This window comes from Artemia franciscana, chromosome 1 (genome assembly GCF_032884065.1).
Source record: "Artemia franciscana chromosome 1, ASM3288406v1, whole genome shotgun sequence".
NCBI classification, from domain to species: Eukaryota; Metazoa; Arthropoda; class Branchiopoda; order Anostraca; family Artemiidae; genus Artemia; species Artemia franciscana.
The window spans coordinates 58,018,477-58,036,276 of record NC_088863.1 but is presented as its reverse complement, the minus strand read 5'-3'; the positions used below and the strand labels follow the sequence as shown (position 1 = coordinate 58,036,276).

General features: G+C 37.6%; 1 protein-coding gene across 1 annotated transcript in view; it reads right to left on the bottom strand.

Annotated features, from left to right (window-relative positions):
- Nucleotides 1-4,425: 4,425 nt before the first annotated feature.
- The window catches only part of LOC136031851 (heat shock protein 60A-like), a 32,484-nt gene continuing 19,109 nt past the window's right edge, over nt 4,426-17,800 (bottom strand). Inside the window, 4 exon segments of the mRNA XM_065711716.1 lie at nt 4,426-4,691; nt 4,694-4,805; nt 8,376-8,554; nt 17,340-17,652. Coding sequence (XP_065567788.1) covers nt 4,624-4,691; nt 4,694-4,805; nt 8,376-8,554; nt 17,340-17,652 — 672 coding nt within the window. The 3' untranslated portion in view covers nt 4,426-4,623.

The window sequence follows — 17,800 nt, the reverse complement described above, 5'->3', positions numbered from 1 at the left end:
ATGAAATTCCACATTTTTGTAGTTAGGAGCTTGAAAATTTTACTGTAGGGTTCTCTGATACGCCGAATGCGATGGTGTGATTTCTTTTCTGCGATGGATCGTTAAGATTCTGTGACTTTTAGGGAGTGTTTTTCCCTATTTTCTAAAATAAGGCAAATTTTTTCAGGCTCGTAGCTTTTGATGACAAAGACTAAATTTGATGAAACTTATATATTTAAAATCAGCATGAAAATCTGATTCTTTTGATGTATATTTTAGCATCAAAATTCCGTTTTTTAGAGTTTCGTTTACTATTGAGCCGGGTCGCTCCTTACTACAGTTCGTTACCACGAACTGTTTGATATGCCTAATACATTGGATGGAAGATGGCACATTGCCAACGATTGTTCTTATCGGCCAACCATCTAGGGCCAAATGAAAATCAAGTAGTCCCCGAATGAGGTGGGAATATATCGTTAGGAAAGATTTAAGAGGAAATGGGAACTTCTTAGTAAGGTGTAAAGAGGGGGGCTTCGAATAGATTGGGACAGAGGATCTTGCGTAGCTATGTTGGCCTCAGGCGGCTTGGTGCAGCAGTGAGATGTTAGTTGCAGTAGCAACAGGATTAAATTGAGAAACTGAAATGAGCTCTTTTTGGTCCTAGAATTAAAACTCTACTTCAAATATAACTAGTTACACTGATTTCAGAAAACGAAATCCTCGTCGTAATTCACAGTTCCGAGCAAGAAAGTCTTTTCATAAGTTTTTCTGCAACTGGGTAATCTCCAGGATAAGTTTTTAAATTTCAGTGTAAAAAACAACCATTCATCGAGATAGATTTACGAAAATCCTTACGCAAAGATTACGAATTATAAAGACTTTATTTTTAGATGTAGAGTACAACACTGCATTACAAACATTCCCTAAAAAATTAAACTTTTTTTTCAAATAGCATGTTGTAACTCCACGAAAGAACGTTTTTCTTTTTTTCATGTTTTTTCGCTTATTTACGTTAAATCGCAAAAATCCAATAGGAATTTTTTTATTTTTTAAGCTTTTCATAATATTTGGATGTGCAATATACATAATAAACAAGAGCTAAGAGCTCATATGGCACTTGTGACGAGGCAAGAAGAGCTAAGAGCCAAGAGATCATATGGTATGAGCTCTAACAAAATTCTATGAATCAATAGATTGATTTAAAAAGGAAAATAAGAGGCTTAATGCCGGTCAGGATTTAAAATAAGAGCTCTGAGTCACGATGTCCTTCTAAATATCAAAATTCATTAAGATCCGATCACCCACTCGTAAGTTATAAATACCTAATTTTTCCTCTCCCTTTAGCCCCAGATGGTCGAATCTGGGAAAACGACTTTATCAAGTCAAATTGTTCAGTTCCCTGACACGCCTACCAATATTAATAGTCCTAGCACGTCCAGAAGCACCAAACTCGCCAAATCACTGAACCCCTCCCCCCAACTCCCCCAAAGAGAGCGAATCCAGTACGATTCTGTCAATCACGTATCAAGGACATTTGTTTATTCTATCCACCAAGCTTCATCCTGATTCCTCCACTCCAAGTGTTTTTCCAAGATTTCCCCCTTCAACTCCCGCCAATGTCAAAAGATCTGGTTGGGATTTGAAATAAGAACTCTGAGACATGAATTCCTTCTAAAAATCAAATTTCATTAAGATCCGATCATCTATTCGTAAGATAAAAATACCCGAATTTTCACGTTTTCCAAGAATTCCGGTTTCCCCCTCCACCTCCCCCCCAATGTCACAGGATCTGGTAGGAATTTAAAACTAGAACTTTAAAGCACACGATCCTTCTAAATATCAAATTTCATTAAGATCTGGTCACCCTTTCGTAAGTTAAAAATACCTCAATTTTCAAAATTACCCCCCCCCCATTCCACCAAAGAGAGCAGATCCGGTCCGGTTGTGTCAGTCACGTATCTTAGACAGGTTTCTATTCTTCCCATCCAGTTTTAACTTGATCTCACCGCTTTAAGTATTTTCTAAGATTTCCGGTCCCCCCAACTGCCCCTCCCACCCAATTACGCTTGATTCGGTTGAGATTTAAAATAAGAGATCTGAGTTACGAGGTCATTCTAAATATGAAGTTTCATGAAGATCCGATCACCCCTTCGTAAGTTAAAAATACGTAATTTTTTTCTTATTTTTCAGAATTAGCCCCCCCCCCCCAATAGAGCGGATCCGTTCCAATTATGCAAATCACGTATGTAAGACTTCTGCTCTTATTTTTCCCACCAAGTTTCATCCCGATCCCTCCAATCTAAGCGTTTTCCATGATTTTAGGTTCCCCACCCCAAACTTCCCCCAATGTCACCAGATCCGGTCAGGATTTAAAATAAGAGCTTTGAGACACGATATCCTTCTAAATATCAAATTTCATTGAGATCCGATCACCCGTTCGTAAGTTAAAAATACCTTTTTTCTAATTTCAGAATTAAGCCCTCCTCCAACTACCCCAAAGAGAGCGGATCCGTTCCGGTTATGTCAATCATGTATCTAGGACTTGTGTTTATTTTTCCCACCAAGTTTCATCCCTATCCCTCCACTCTAAGTGTTTTCTAAGTTTTAGGTTTCCCCCTCCCAACCCCCCCCCCCAATGTCATCAGATCCGGTCGGGTTTAAAATAAGAGCTCTGAGACACGGTATCCTTCTAAATATCAAATTTCATTGAGATCCGATCACCCGTTCGTAAGTTAAAAATACCTCATTTTTCAGAATTACCCCCTCCCCCCCAACTACCCCAAAGAGAGCGGATCTGTTCCGGTTATGTCAGTCATGTATCTAGGACTTGTGCTTAATATTCCCACCAAGTTTCATCCCGATCCCTCCACTCTAAGTTTTTTCCAAGTTTTAGGTTTCCCCCTCCCAACCCCCCCCCCCCAATGTCACCAGATCTTGTCGGGATTTAAAATAAGACCTCTAAGACACCATATCCTTCTAAATATCAAATTTCATTGAGATCCAATCACCCGTTCATAAGTTAAAAATACCTCATTTTTTTAATTTTTCAGAATTACCCCCCCCCCCCCCCCCAAGAGAGCGGATCCCTTCCGGTTATGTCAATCATGTATCTAGGACTTGCGCTTATTTTTCCCACCAAGTTTCATCCTGATCCCTCCACTCTAAGTGTTTCCCAAGATTTTAGGTTTCCCCCTCCCATATCCCCCCCACTGTCACCAGATCCGGTCGGGATTTAAAATAACAGCTCTGAGACACGATATCCTTCCAAACATCAAATTTCATTAAGATCTGATCAACAGTTCGTAAGTTAAAAATACTTCAATTTTTCTATTTTTTCCGAATTAACCGGCCCCCACTCCCCCCAGATGGTCAAATTGGGAAAACGACTATTTCTAATTTAAGCTGGTCCCGTCCCTGATACGCCTGCCAAATTTCATCGTCCTAGCTTACCTGGAAGTGCCTAAAGTAGCAAAACCGGGACCGACAGAATTGGCGATTGCTATATGTCACTTGGTTAATACCAAGTGCCATAAAAACCAATAAAATCCTTATACAAAAGCTACGAAACAAACACCGGAATGCATTTTCCAATTCTACACACTCACTTTTGTTGCAGAACTTTCTCAACAACAAAAATTGGCGTATTATTATTATTATTTTTTAAGCGTTCCGTTTGTTCGGATAAAGCTGAAAAAATAGCGAAACAGCATTAATTTAAAAGACCATGTAAGTGAAAACAATATTCATACCTTAAAATAAGTAGAGTGTAAAAGAACGAAGACTAACTGAGATAGAAATTCAACAGAGAAAACTCCATGATTCATCAAAATAGAGCTTTATCCTCCCCTCCCCAAGAAAAAAATTAGATGCGATCCTGCTTCAGTATCACTGAAAGTTGTCTAACAGATTTTTACTTTGTCTAACAGAAACCTTTTCTACTTTCTTTAATTGAATCCTTCCTTTGTAAAGATGAAGGATTATTTCATAAAGGTCGAAACCATAGCAAACAAAAAAAAAAATCCTACGAAGTTAATTGCCATTATGTGAGTAGGCCGTTTTTAACCATAGAGATTAGAGACAGTTTGCATGTCCCACAATTATTTACAAACCTTCCTAATTTGGAGGGTTTCATTTGACTCTCCCTTTGAATGTTCGTCCAATACGAGAAACTCCCAACTAATTATTACTTGCCCATATTCTTAGGTAATTATAGGCCCATCATTAGTTAAGACAATTGTATTCTTAAACCGATTACTGATCAAAAGAATATAATCTAGCTAAGTATTTCATCAAAGAGGGCAATGCAAAGTGTTGCAAAGTATGTATGGCACCAATATATGTGATTAGTTGGATGGTGGGATAGCCTAGAAAGGCTATTCCTTTCTAGGAAAATATATGATTCTCATTTCGTCTCAGTAAGCTCTAAGTAAAGGCACTAAGAAAATATAACAAAACGAGACCTGTATTCGTTAAAAAATTACAACAAAACTAGCGATTCATTCATCATTTTGGGAACAGAACAAAATAATAGACCATAGAACATGAATAAATCACTCATGGTTTCAAGATCCGTTTATAAAGAGATAACTTCATATGAAAATACAAAAAAGGAGTTTGCTGATTGACTACACTCGCACTTGTCATTCATACAATTGAAATAAGTCTAAGGGGCAATTCTGAGATTACATCATTCCACCCATACCTCCCATGCCCCCCATTCCACCCATATCGGCCTTTTCTTCTTTCGGAACTTCTGTAATAACGGCTTCTGCCGTTGTTAACAGTGATGCAACGCCAGATGCATCTGTCAATGCAGTGCGAACAACCTGAAATGAAATGAAACCGCGTTTAACAATACTAGAATTAAAGAAAAGAGAAGCTAAGATCTAGATTTAAAAATATACCTTTTGTCTTTTACGTTTATTAAAAATTAGTATCCCTGATAGAAAAAAAATACAGAAAAAAAAGTTTGCATGGACAAAATTCTAAATCAAATCGCTACAGTCATGTTCAAGCATCACTATTCTTTTAAGAGACATATCTCGGCCATGTTACATAATTCTTCACTTTCAAATATTTGTTTTAACCTTAAGGAGACATTATTTTTACCTTAAGTTCCAGAATATTCAGAAACTAGGTCCACAGCATTAGTTTAAAGGTTCCTGAGAAAGACATTCCATAAGGGATAAGGGTTCCGTAAACAAAAAAGGACATACAGGGCAAATTCCACTCTAAACTAAGATCCTGGATTCGCCATTAACTACCTTTCTAAAACGAATTGTTCTGTTTCTAATTCTAGAAATATTCAGCAATTTCCAAATATTGTTTTATCTCAATGCGTTAAATACATTTCTCACTTTTAGAACAAGTTAATAAATCATAATTTATTGAATCAGAATTGTTTTTGCTGTACCTTTGATGTAAATAAAATTTTTTAGTCTTACAGAAAGCTGCAGAAACCGAATCACAAAAAAAAAAGATTTGCCTTTCGTTCTTTTATGCAATAATTTGTCGATAATATTGTGAGAGGGACTGATTGCCATCGGGATATTACCAGGAGGGCAAGTGCTACCAGGAACTGCGTCTTTACCAAACCTTAGATGACAATTTTTTCCCACACTTATTTTTTTTATTTTACATACTTATTTTTGATGCCTTATTGTTTCCCAGTACGTAATAGTATTATACTTATCAATATTAAGTCAACAAATTCTCCTGACAGTAACGTAGTTCCAGTTTGTTTTTTTTTTTTTTTCAAAATTAAGGGGTATGAAAGACTAGTAAGTAAAGTTACAGGAATACTCAAACAAGGGAATAATTTACGAAAAATTCAGATCATTCTGAAAAACAGGTTAAGGAACTTTCAGACTGATGGTAAAAACAATCGGTGTAAACCCCAGCTATTTCTGACAGTTCATTAATTTAAAATCTCGGTACTAATCCAGTGTTACGCCAAAGTTTAAGGATAAGAATTATAACAATTAAAATAACAAACAACACAAACTGAGTAACATTCACAAATTCCAAAAACCATGAAAAAAAAAGGTTACGTTAAGTAAAGCGGGTCGGCATGCAAAGTGTATTAGCTGCAGTTATTCTAGATAGTATGAAATTATAAATTGTTTTCTAACTTCATGCTGTTCAAATGCTTCACTGTAATGCATACGGCTTATATGGCTCCTTATAAGAGATTTGGTTTTCGATTAAATGGACCCTCTCCCAATCTTCTACGATTACTGGTTCGACATGATCACCCCTGGGGAAATATGGCTCTTTTTTAGATCTTAAAACATAACATAATTAGGAGTCCAAAATCTGTGGAATATTGACTGACAGTTTAAACAGTAGTTTCAGTGATCGGACCAAACCTCTCTTCGTCCACTTTGGTGCATATTTCTTCGTACTTTTGTTCTAAGTATTCTGGTCAGGTATCAGCGTGAGGGACCGAATCAGTCAACCGTCTATTTTAGGTTGATTTCCTCACTAACTTCCAGAACTCTGTTGCATCATTCACGCTAAATTTTTTCGCATTTTTTTGGCTCTCTTCCTCTTCTAAACATCTCTTCTTCAGCTTTAGTAGCCTTTTATATCTTCTTCGCTTGTCCCTAAAAACGTGCAACTTTTTTTCAAGATCAACCGAACAATCTAAAGGCTTCTAAACTCCCTTCTTCCTTCCTCACATTCCTTATCAAAAAAATTCCTCAAACCAAAGCTACCGTTTTTTATTGTTTTAATAAGTAGAGTTGTGACAAAGAGTCAAACTTTAGCGTAAAGAGCGAGGCGTTGAGGAGAAAACAACCCCTTTCATATACGGAATAATTTCTGTTCGTTTGAAGTTTAATGTCGCTCCTTACTTGCAGTTAAAAAAACTTGATTTATTTTATTTCATTCAATTATAGGTTCTGTCCTATTTTTATAGGATTCCCGGGCCCAAATAAAGGCCAAATATATGATTTTAGAGCTCTCCAAAGTTTCTTTTCATTCTCGTCAACTTTAAAAGAAGAGCCATTAGCTAAATATTATTATTCTGGGAACCTCCCCAAGAATAAAAAAATAAATAGTAGATTGGACTACTTTCATTTACGATACCAAAATCGCAGTCTTTCTATGACTGGCGAACGTAACCCTTTAATTTAAAAGACTTAATTCAATACAATCTGTAGGCATAAACTAAATGAGCAAAATACATACAAAAAGTTCACATACACCCCACTGGAGGAGCTCGCAGGAATGATAAATATATCATGTAAACTTGTAAGGAAACTATACTGAAGAATAGGCGAGCAAGCGATCTAATTGCGAACATAGCATTTAAATTTTTTCAGAAACTCACACATCACTGCAATTTTGCTAATAACTTAATTTGAAGAAGAGACAAGCCGCTCAGTCCTGTGGTGGCGCAGTGGGTTTGACCTTAGCTTGGTAATACGGGACCCAGAGATCGAATCATGCTGCAGCAATGCACTGCAGGGCCGACGCAGGGACCTTAGTAGTCAAGAAGCGTCGTTAATCTGATACAATACAATAAGAAGCCGTTCATTATATTCATTTAAATTATTTAGAGAAGGACCAATGAATCAGTAGAACAAAGAGACTTATTTCGAATTGCAGTTCGCGCAACAAACGGGGTGATCATATGGGGGACATCTTTCCTGATTTGAATTTCACTGTCAAGAGTACACTTCAGTAAAGCCGTATCTGAGTTCTTTTTGGCATGGGACTTTTTGTTATCCAAAACACCAACTTGCAAGCACTTTAAGCTAAGAAATCGCACAAGACAGAATTTGTGCAATTGATTACCGGTAAACATTTGATAAATAAATCGAACAAATAATATAAAATACTTGCCAAACTACTTTACTTTTTCTTTTACAAGTAGAATTCCGAGTGGCAATAAGATCGAAAACAACCAACTGTCCCCTCAAAAAAAAAATACAGTAAAAGACATATCGCCACCCCTGGCAGTGCAACTAACAGACATCTGCTCAGGCCCATAATACCTAGTATTTTCTATTCAGGAATAATGTGGCCGTAACTAAATAGGTGCTACATTACAGATCCCATTTTACAGGCGAGTGGAAAAACCGAAAAACGAGTTTTGGCTACTGCATGCACACGAAGTTGGACAAAATTTTCTTTTTTCTATCAACACCAGACTATGCGTAAAGCAAGGTGAATGACAACGCAAACTCCTAGATCGATGATCAAAGAAGATAGGAGAAAGCAGCATGCTTCATTAGAAAAAACTGACTTGTCTTGAGGGGACATGTAGCATAATTTTGCCAACAATAAGAAAAGTGTCACATAACGCGATTTGAACCACCGCATCCTAATTAAGGCACGAAGGGAATATATTGCAGGTACAGCTTGAAATAGAAATTTAATTAAGAGTTTACCTTAGTGGGGTCAATTATCCCTCTTTCAATCATGTTAACATATTCACCAAGCATAGCATCATAGCCAACTTCTTCGGGTGATTCTAGAATTTTGGAGACAACGACAGAAGCATCAACTCCTGCATTCTTGGCGATGGTCATACAGGGCATTTTCAGAGATCGTCGAATAATTTCAATGCCTATATAAAAAAAATAGATGTTAACCTAAATACATATTCACAGCTAAAAAGATATTCTTGTTGCAGAAGAGATCATAGCCGATGTTTTCAGACAAAACTTGTTCAGTCTGATGACTTATTGTACACAAGTCCTTCGAACTTTTGACATATGTTTTCTTTACCTATTTGGTCAATCAGAACCAAACAATTATGGATATCCTAAATGTCATTGCATCGATACGAAATACTTTTTCCAACTTTGTTTTCCTTAGTAAATAATCTTCAGAATGTAAAAGTTTGTTATTTTTTGAAAGCGCAATTCAAACAGAGGTTGAAACAAAAACAAAAAAAAAACTCCCCCGATGAAGTCGGATTCAGAACTCAACAATTTTGTAAGGATTGTAAGGAACCCAAAATGAGAAATTGTCCTTATCATGTTGAATACGAGCAAGAGTCACAAACCAGATTCTGAGGATAAAACAAGACGAATAAAGACTACGAATTAATCAAACAGTTCGTGGTAACGAACTGTAGTAAGGAGCGACCCGGCTCAATAGTAACCAAAACTCTAAAAAATGGAATTTTGATACCAATAGCTACATCAAAAGAATCGCATTTTAATGCTGGTTTTAAATATATAAGTTTCATCAAGTTTAGTCTTACCCATCAAAAGTTACGAGCCTGAGAACATTTGCGTTATTTTAGAAAATAGGGGGAAACGCCCCCTAAAAGTCATAGAATCTTAACGAAAATCACACCATCAGATTCAGCGTATCAGAGAACCCTACTGTAGAAGTTTCGAGCTCCTATCTACAAAAATGTGGAATTTTGCATTTTTTGCCAGAAGGCAGATCACGGATGCGTGTTTATTTGTTTTTTTTTTTTTTTTTTTTTTTTTTTCCCAGGGGTGATCGTGTCGACCCAGTTGTCCTAGAATGTTGCAAGAGGGCTCATCCTAACGGAAAGAAAAGTTCAAGTGCCCTTTTTAAGTGACCAAAAAAATTGGAGGGCACCTAGGCCCCCTCCCACGCTAATTATTTTCCCAAGGTCAACGGATCAAAATTCTGAGATAGCCATTTTATTCAGCGTAGTCGAAAAACCTTATAACTATGTCTTTGGGGACGACTTACTCCCCCACAGTCCCCGTGGGAGGGGCAACAAGTTACAAACTTTGACCTGTGCTTGCATATAGTAATGGTTATTGGGAAGTATACAGGCGTTTTCAGGAGGATTTTTTTTGGTTTGGGGGAGGGGTTGAGAAGAGGGGGATATGCTGGGGGAACTTTCCTTCGAGAATTTGTAATGGGAGAAGAAAATTTCCATGGAGAGCAGGATTTACTAGCATTATTTAAAAAAAAATAATTAAAAATAAAAGTGAAAAAGCTTTTTCAGCTGGAAGTAAGGAACAGCAATAAAACTTAAAACAAACAGAAATTATTACCCATATGAGGGGCTCACCTCCTTCTAATACCTCGCTCTTTACGCTAAAGTATTTTCAGTAATTTCAACTACTTATTCTACGGCTTTTGTGATTCAGGGGGTCATTCTTAATGAATTGGGATAAAATTTAAGCTTTAGTGTAAAGAGCGAGGTACTGACGATGGGGCGAATCCCCTCATATATGTAATAAAAACATGAGAATACAAAAGTTCTTTACGTAAGCTAATTTATAAGTTACGTAAATCTTTTACCAATAAAAAGATTCGTAAAAAATTAAAAGTTCTAGTTGCCTTTTTAATTAACCAAAAAATCGGGGGGCAACTAGGCTTCGTCCCCCGCTCTTTTTTTATCAAAATCATTTGATCAAAATTATGAGAAAGCCATTGAGCCAAAAAAAAATATGCAAATTTCGTTTTGATTATTCCTCTGCGGAGAGCCAAAATCAAAACATGCATTGATTCAAAAACGTTCAGAAATTAAATAAAAAAAACAAGTTTTTTTAACTGAAAGTAAGGAGCGACATTAAAACTTAAAACGAACAGAAATTACTTCGTATATGAAAGAGGCTGCTTCCTCATCAACGCCCCGCTCTTTACGCTAAAGTTTTTTACTGTTTTAAAAAGAAGAATTGAGAGAAAGAGTCAAACTTTAGCGTAAAGAGCGGGGCGTTGATGAGGAAGCAGCCTCTTTCATATACGAAGTAATTTCTGTTCGTTTTAAGTTTTAATGTCGCTCCTTACTTTCAGTTAAAAAAACTTGTTTTTTTTATTTAATTCAAATAACCAGATTCTGAGGATAAAACAAGACGAATAAAGACTACGAATTAATTCAAATAAGTACTGAAAACAAAATTTAGTTGTTGTAAATTTGTCCTGATTGCAAACACACCAAGTATAGATATTTTATTTTATCTGGCAATTCCACCCCCACCCCCCCCCCCAAAAAAAAAAAATCAAATACACTTCTACTGTATATACTGTTTGATTCTTGAACAATCATAATGTAATTACATATGCTTGAAGTAAAATAAATAAGACCATGAAAACATGGAAGAACTGTTTATTTTGTTTTCATGTCCAAATATACAAACTTTAAAATTATGCTATCCTTACGAATAAAGCTATGCAAAATCTAAAAAGCGCAATGTGCTCTGTAAGGGAGGACATTTTTATAACGCCTAATTTTCAAAAATATGAACAGCTTTTACATAGATTTCGCATAATTCATAGAGTAATAGCTACAGAAAATTACTAAACAGAAGATTCGAACCAATGGCTCAAGCACCTGGTCGGAAACAGAACAAGAATTTTACGAGCCGTGCTCGTAGTAAACTGTAAAAAAAAAAAAAAAAAAAAAAAAAAAAAAGCTAAGAGCTCATATGGCAATTGTGACGAGGCGAGAAGAGCTAAGAGCCAAGAGATCATATGGTACGAGCTCTAACAAAATTCTATGAATCGATAGATTGATTTAAAAAGGAAAATAAAAGGCTTAATGCCGGTCAGGATTTAAAATAAGAGCTCTGAGTCACGATGTCCTTCTAGATATCAAAATTCATTAAGATCCGATCACCCACTCGTAAGTTATAAATACCTAATTTTTTCTAATTTTTCCTCTCCCTTTAGCCCCAGATGGTCGAATCTGGGAAAATGACTTACCAAGTCAAACTGTTCAGGTCCCTGACACGCCTACCAATTTTAATCGTCCTAGCACGTCCAGAAGCACCAAACTCGCCAAATCACTGAACCCCTCCCCCCAACTCCCCCAAAGAGAGCGAATCCAGTACGATTCTATCAATCACGTATCAAGGACATTTGTTAATTCTATCCACCAAGCTTCATCCCGATTCCTCCACTCCAAGTGTTTTTCCAAGATTTCCCCCTCCAACTCCCAAGCTCTGAGACATGAATTCCTTGTAAAAATCAAGTTTCATCAAGATCCGATCATCTATTCGTAAGATAAAAATACCCCAATTTTCACGTTTTCCAAGAATTCTGGTTTCCCCCTCCAACTCCCCCCAATGTCACAGGATCTGGTAGGAATTTAAAATTAGAACTTTAAAGCACAATATCCTTCTAAATATCAAATTTCATTAAGATCTGGTCACCCATTCGTAAGTTACAAATACCTCAATTTTCAAAATTATCCCCCCCCCAATTCCAAAGAGAGCATATCCGGTCCGGTTATGTCAGTCACGCATCTTAGACAGGTTTCTATCCTTCCCATCCAGTTTTATCCTGATCTCACCGCTTCAAGTATTTTCTAAGATTTCCGGTCCCCCCAACTGCCCCCCACCAAATTACGCTTGATCCGGTTGAGATATAAAATAAGAGATCTGAGTTACGAGGTCCTTCTAAATATGAAGTTTCATGAAGATCCGATCACTCCTTCGTAAGTTAAAAATACGTAATTTTTTCTTATTTTTCAGAATTAGCCCCCCCCCCCCAATAGAGCAGATCCGTTCCAATTATGTAAATCACGTATGTAAGACTTCTGCTCTTATTTTTTCCACTATGTTTCATCCCGATCCCTCCAATCTAAGCGTTTTCCATGATTTTAGGTTCCCCACCCTAAACTTCCCCCAATGTCACCAGATCCGGTCAGGATTTAAAATAAGAGCTTTGAGACACGATAACCTTCTAAATATCAAATTTCATTGAGATCCGATCACCCGTTCGTAATTTAAAAATACCTCTTTTTTCTAATTTTTCAGAATTACCCCCCCCCCCCCACTGCCCCAAAGAGAGCGGATCCGTTCCGGTTATGTCAATCATGTATCTAGGACTTGTGCTTAATATTCCCACCAAGTTTCATCCCGATCCCTCCACTCTAAGTTTTTTCCAAGTTTTAGGTTTCCCCCTTCCAACTCCCCCCCCCCAATGTCACCAGATCTGGTCGGGATTTAAAACAAGAGCTCTAAGACACCATATCCTTCTAAATATCAAATTTCATTGAGATCCGATCACCCGTTCGTAAGTTAAAAATACCTCATTTTTTTAATTTTTCAGAATTACCCCCCCCCCCCCTCCCAACCACCCCAAAGAGAGCGGATCCGTCCCGGTTATGTCAATCATGTATCTAGGACTTGTGCTTATTTTTCCCACCAAGTTTCATCCCGATCCCTCCACTCTAAGTGTTTTCCAAGATTTTAAATTTCCCCCTCCCATATCCCCCCCCCAATGTCACCAGGTCCGGTCGGGATTTAAAATAACAGCTCTGAGACACGATATCCTTCCAAACACCAAATTTCATTAAGATCTGATCAACAGTTCGTAAGTTAAAAATACTTCAATTTTTCTATTTTTTCCGAATTAACTGGCCCCCCACTGCCCCCCAGATGGTCAAATTGGGAAAACGACTATTTCTAATTTAAGCTGGTCCCGTCCCTGATACGCCTGCCAAATTTCATCGTCCTAGCTTACTTGGAAGTGCCTAAAGTAGCAAAACCGGGACCGACAGACAGACCGACAGAATTGGCGATTGCTATATGTCACTTGGTCAATACCAAGTGCCATAAAAAACAGGAAGACATTTTATATCTGAAATATATTTCAGTTAAAATATTAGCGTTCTGTTGCGCGTTGTAATCAGGGTCATGTAAATATTTTGACCTACGCACTCGCTGAATTCTGAAGCAGAGAGCCCCTCCTCCGCCGAACTTCATACAGACCTAAAACATATTTCTTGACTTGTCATTATTCAGGGATCATTTCGCAAGTTAACACGGAATGTATTTTTTCGGTATCTAGAAGAATGATGAGCGCGCCGTAACTTTTTAGAATCAGGATCCTTCAAGAATTACTCAAACATAATGGTGGAAAAACTAACTCCACCTCGACTTTCCCTGAGTTGAAATATTCTTTCGTCTAAATAACAGAAATGCCTGAAGTAGGGCCAGAGCCTCACTCAAACCATTATAGGCATATCACAGGGGACTTATCTCGACTCATGATCGTAAAAGAATCATTTAGGGAACTGTCTGAAATGATCAAAGAGCCGTCCTTAAAACAAAACACAGCAATGACCTATTTAAGACATGGTAGATCGAAAACAGTTCACGATGTTATGAATTAAAAGTATGGGGTTAAAATAGTAATATGGACCAAAGAACCGCATACAGCCTACAAATTTAGTATTATCTCCAATTTGCATTGCCATTAGTACGGAAATATTCCTTAGTTTTTACAATTGGAGAGCTCAAAGCACGATCTTGACATTCAAGCCCCCCTCTCAAATAAAAGATCTCATAAGCACAGACCTATTGCTTACATTTGTACTCATGGTTGTTCAGGGAGTATTAAACTGCAAATTCTAAGTGAACAGATAACTGCGTGAGACCAAAACACATCAAGAGCACATATCACAAACCGAGGTTTATTTCCGTCGAAAGCTAGCATGAAGGGTTCCTTAAGAACACCCTTTATAAATTTTTCAAGATATAGCCCAAACGAAGGCATTTGGTTGCATATGGTGAGATCTTTTACTATTTTCTTAGTGACTATACGGATGGGAGTTCCCTTAGATGGCCGTACTAACTAAAGTGCCTCCATCAATAAATTAAATAAAAATATTAAATTCGACGAAATTCAGCACTACAGATAAAATATTCACAACAAAAATACAGTATTTACTCTGCAGAAAGCATCCAGCCCTCTAACCATGTAAGCATCTACAGCGAAACTTCTACCACCACTTCCCCTAAAACTTCTCTACAGCTATCATCCTGACCAGGATTACTACAACCTTTCTTTTTTACAGCTATTCCTACAAATACGACCATAACAGGAGCTAAGAGCTTGGATCCAGTCCGGTTACGTCAATCACAAACCTACGACATTTATAAGCGTTTTCCAAGATTCCCGGTTTCCCCCTCCAACTTCCCCAAATCTCAACAGATCTGGTCGGTATTTGAAATAGGAGCTCTGAGACATGAGTTACTTCTAAATATCAAATTCCATTAAGATCCGATCACACGTTCTCTAGTTAAAAACTCTTCAATTTTTCCAAATTAACAACCCGCAGCCCCCCCCCCATAGAGAACGGATCCTTCCAATTATGTAAATGACGTATCTATAGCTTGTGCTTATTCTTCCCATCAAGTTTCATCCCGATCTCTCCACTTTAGGCGTTTTCCAAGATTTCCGGTTTCCCCCTCCAACTCCCCCCCCCAATGTCCCTGGATCTGATCGGGATTTAAAATGAGAGTTCTAAAGCACAAGATCCTTCTAAAATTCAAATTTCATTAAGATCTGATCACCCGTTGGTAAGTTACAAATACCTCATTTTTTCTAATTTTTCCGAATTATTCCCCCCCCCCAACTCCACCAAAGAGAGCTGATACGGTCCGGTGATGTCAGTCACTATCTTGACTTGTGCTTATTCTTCCCACCAAGTTTCATCCTGATCTAGTTTTCCAAGATCCCTCCCCCCCCACAATGACACTGGATCGGGTCGGGATTTAAAATAAGAGATCTGAGTTACGAGGTCCTTCTAAATATAAAATTTCACAAAGATCTGATCATTTCTTCGTAAGTTAAAAATACCTCATTTTTTTATGTTTTACAATTAACCCTTCCCCCAACTCCCCCAAAGAGAGCGGATCCGTTTCGGTTATGTCAATCACGTATCTAGGACTTGTGCTTATTTTTCCCATAAAGTTTCATCTCGATCCCTCCACTCTAAGCGTTTTCCAAAATTTTAGGTTCCTTCACCCCAACTCCCCCCAATTTCACCGGATCCAATCGAGATTTAAAATAAGAGCTCTGAGACAAGATTTCCTTCCAAACATCAAATTTCATTAAGATCTGATCACCCGTCCGTAAGTTACAAATACCTCATTTTTCTCATTTTCAGAATTTACCCCCCCCCCCCAAAGAAAGCGGATCGGTTCCGGTTATGTAAACCACGTCTCGAGGACTTGTGATTATTTTCCCCACCAAGTTTCATCGCGATCCCTCGGCTCTAAGTGTTTTCCAAGATTTTAGCCCCCCACCCCTAACTCCCCCCAATGTCACCGGGTACGGTCGGGATTTAAAATAAGGCTCTGAGACACTATATCCTTCGAAACATTAAATTTCAATAAGATCCGATCGCTCCTTCATAAGTTAAAAATATCTTATTTTTCAGAATTAACCCTCCCCCCAACTCCCCCAAATAGAGCGGATCCGTTCCGGTTTTGTCAATCACGTATCTAGGACTTGTGCTTATTTTTCCCACCAAGTTTCATCCCGATCCTTCCACTATAAGCGTTTTCCACGATTTTAGGTTCTCCACCACACCTCCCCCCAATGTCACCTGATCCGGTCGGGATTTAAAATAAGAGCTCCGAGACACGATATCCTTCCCAACATCAAATTTCATTAAGATCTGATCACCCGTTCGTAAGTTAAAAATACCTCATTTTTCTAATTTTTCCCATTTAACCGTCCCCCTACTCCCCCCAGATGGTCGAATCTGGGAAACGACAATCTCTAATTTAATCTAATTTGGTTCCTGATACGCCTGCCAAATTTCATCGTCCTAGCTTACCTGGAAGCGCCTAAAGTAGCAAAACCGGGACAGACAGACCGACAGAATTTGCGATCGCTATATGTCACTTGGTTAATACCAAGTGCTATAATTACTGTTCTTGTTACCACTTTTCCAAGCACAATAACACCTATGAGGGCTACCCCAGCCACAACTACTGCCACACGTTTCTACAATTAATCATTGGCATTGAAAAAAAAAAATGAATATTAATTTTATAAGCCGTTAAAAAAAACTCTACTTATTACAGGTTGATCAGTCTAACATGCAACTAATTTTATTGTGTTTTCTTTCTTTAAATCTACTTTCAATTTATAGAAAATCAACTAGCTACAGAAAACTTTTAATTAAAGCAATCTATTTACTTTCCATTATAACTCAAATGATACTCTATTTGATATGTTCGAGTGGGGGAGGGGGTATTATCATCATTATTCGTGCGAATTATATTTAAGTTGGACACAATATTAACTGCAATATTCGTTTAAAGTTTGACGTCTAAAAATCAATTTCTGTTCCGTTTTAAGTTTTGAATTAGTTCTTTACTTTTCGTGACCAAATTGTGCCTTCAGATTATTTATCACTATGACTTTGCACAAAGACAACTATTACGGGGAAATTACTAACAAAAACTTATCGCTGGTTTGGCAAATTTATAAAAACAAATAATCATAAGTTTAGTTTTAGTAACCTTTAAATCCCTGATGCGCTTGACCCATTCATCTGTAGAAGAAAAGATAAAAAAGGATAGACAGTATTGCATGACAATGAATTGCGGAGAATACAGAAAAATAAGACACCCAATTCTAAAGAAGCTAAACTTAAAGAAATTAGCACATACCAACTTTTTGATCTTCATTAGCAGGGTTAATTTTATCTAAGGCAGGAAGACATCGAAGAAGAGCAGTGCCACCACCTGGAACAATGCCTTCCTCAACAGCAGCACGCGTGGCACAGAGTGCATCATTAACCCGGTCTTTCTTTTCTCCTACTTCAACCTCACTGGAACCACCCACTTTCAAAACAGCCACACCAGATGCAAGCCTTGCTAAACGTTCTTGCAACTTTTCTTTTTCGTATTCCGACGTGGTCGAGTCAATTTGGTCACGCAATTGGTCTACTCGACGGTCAATATCTTCTTTCCTGCCTTTGCCCTGAAATTTTGCAAAATTAACATCAAAAAAGACCAGCCGATTCACATTGGTTGAAAAAGTTAATCACTGATGAGGATCAGCATTTATATGCTTGACAACTTTAACATACTAGTCATTTACAAATTATGGGTTTAGAAGCAACAGCATA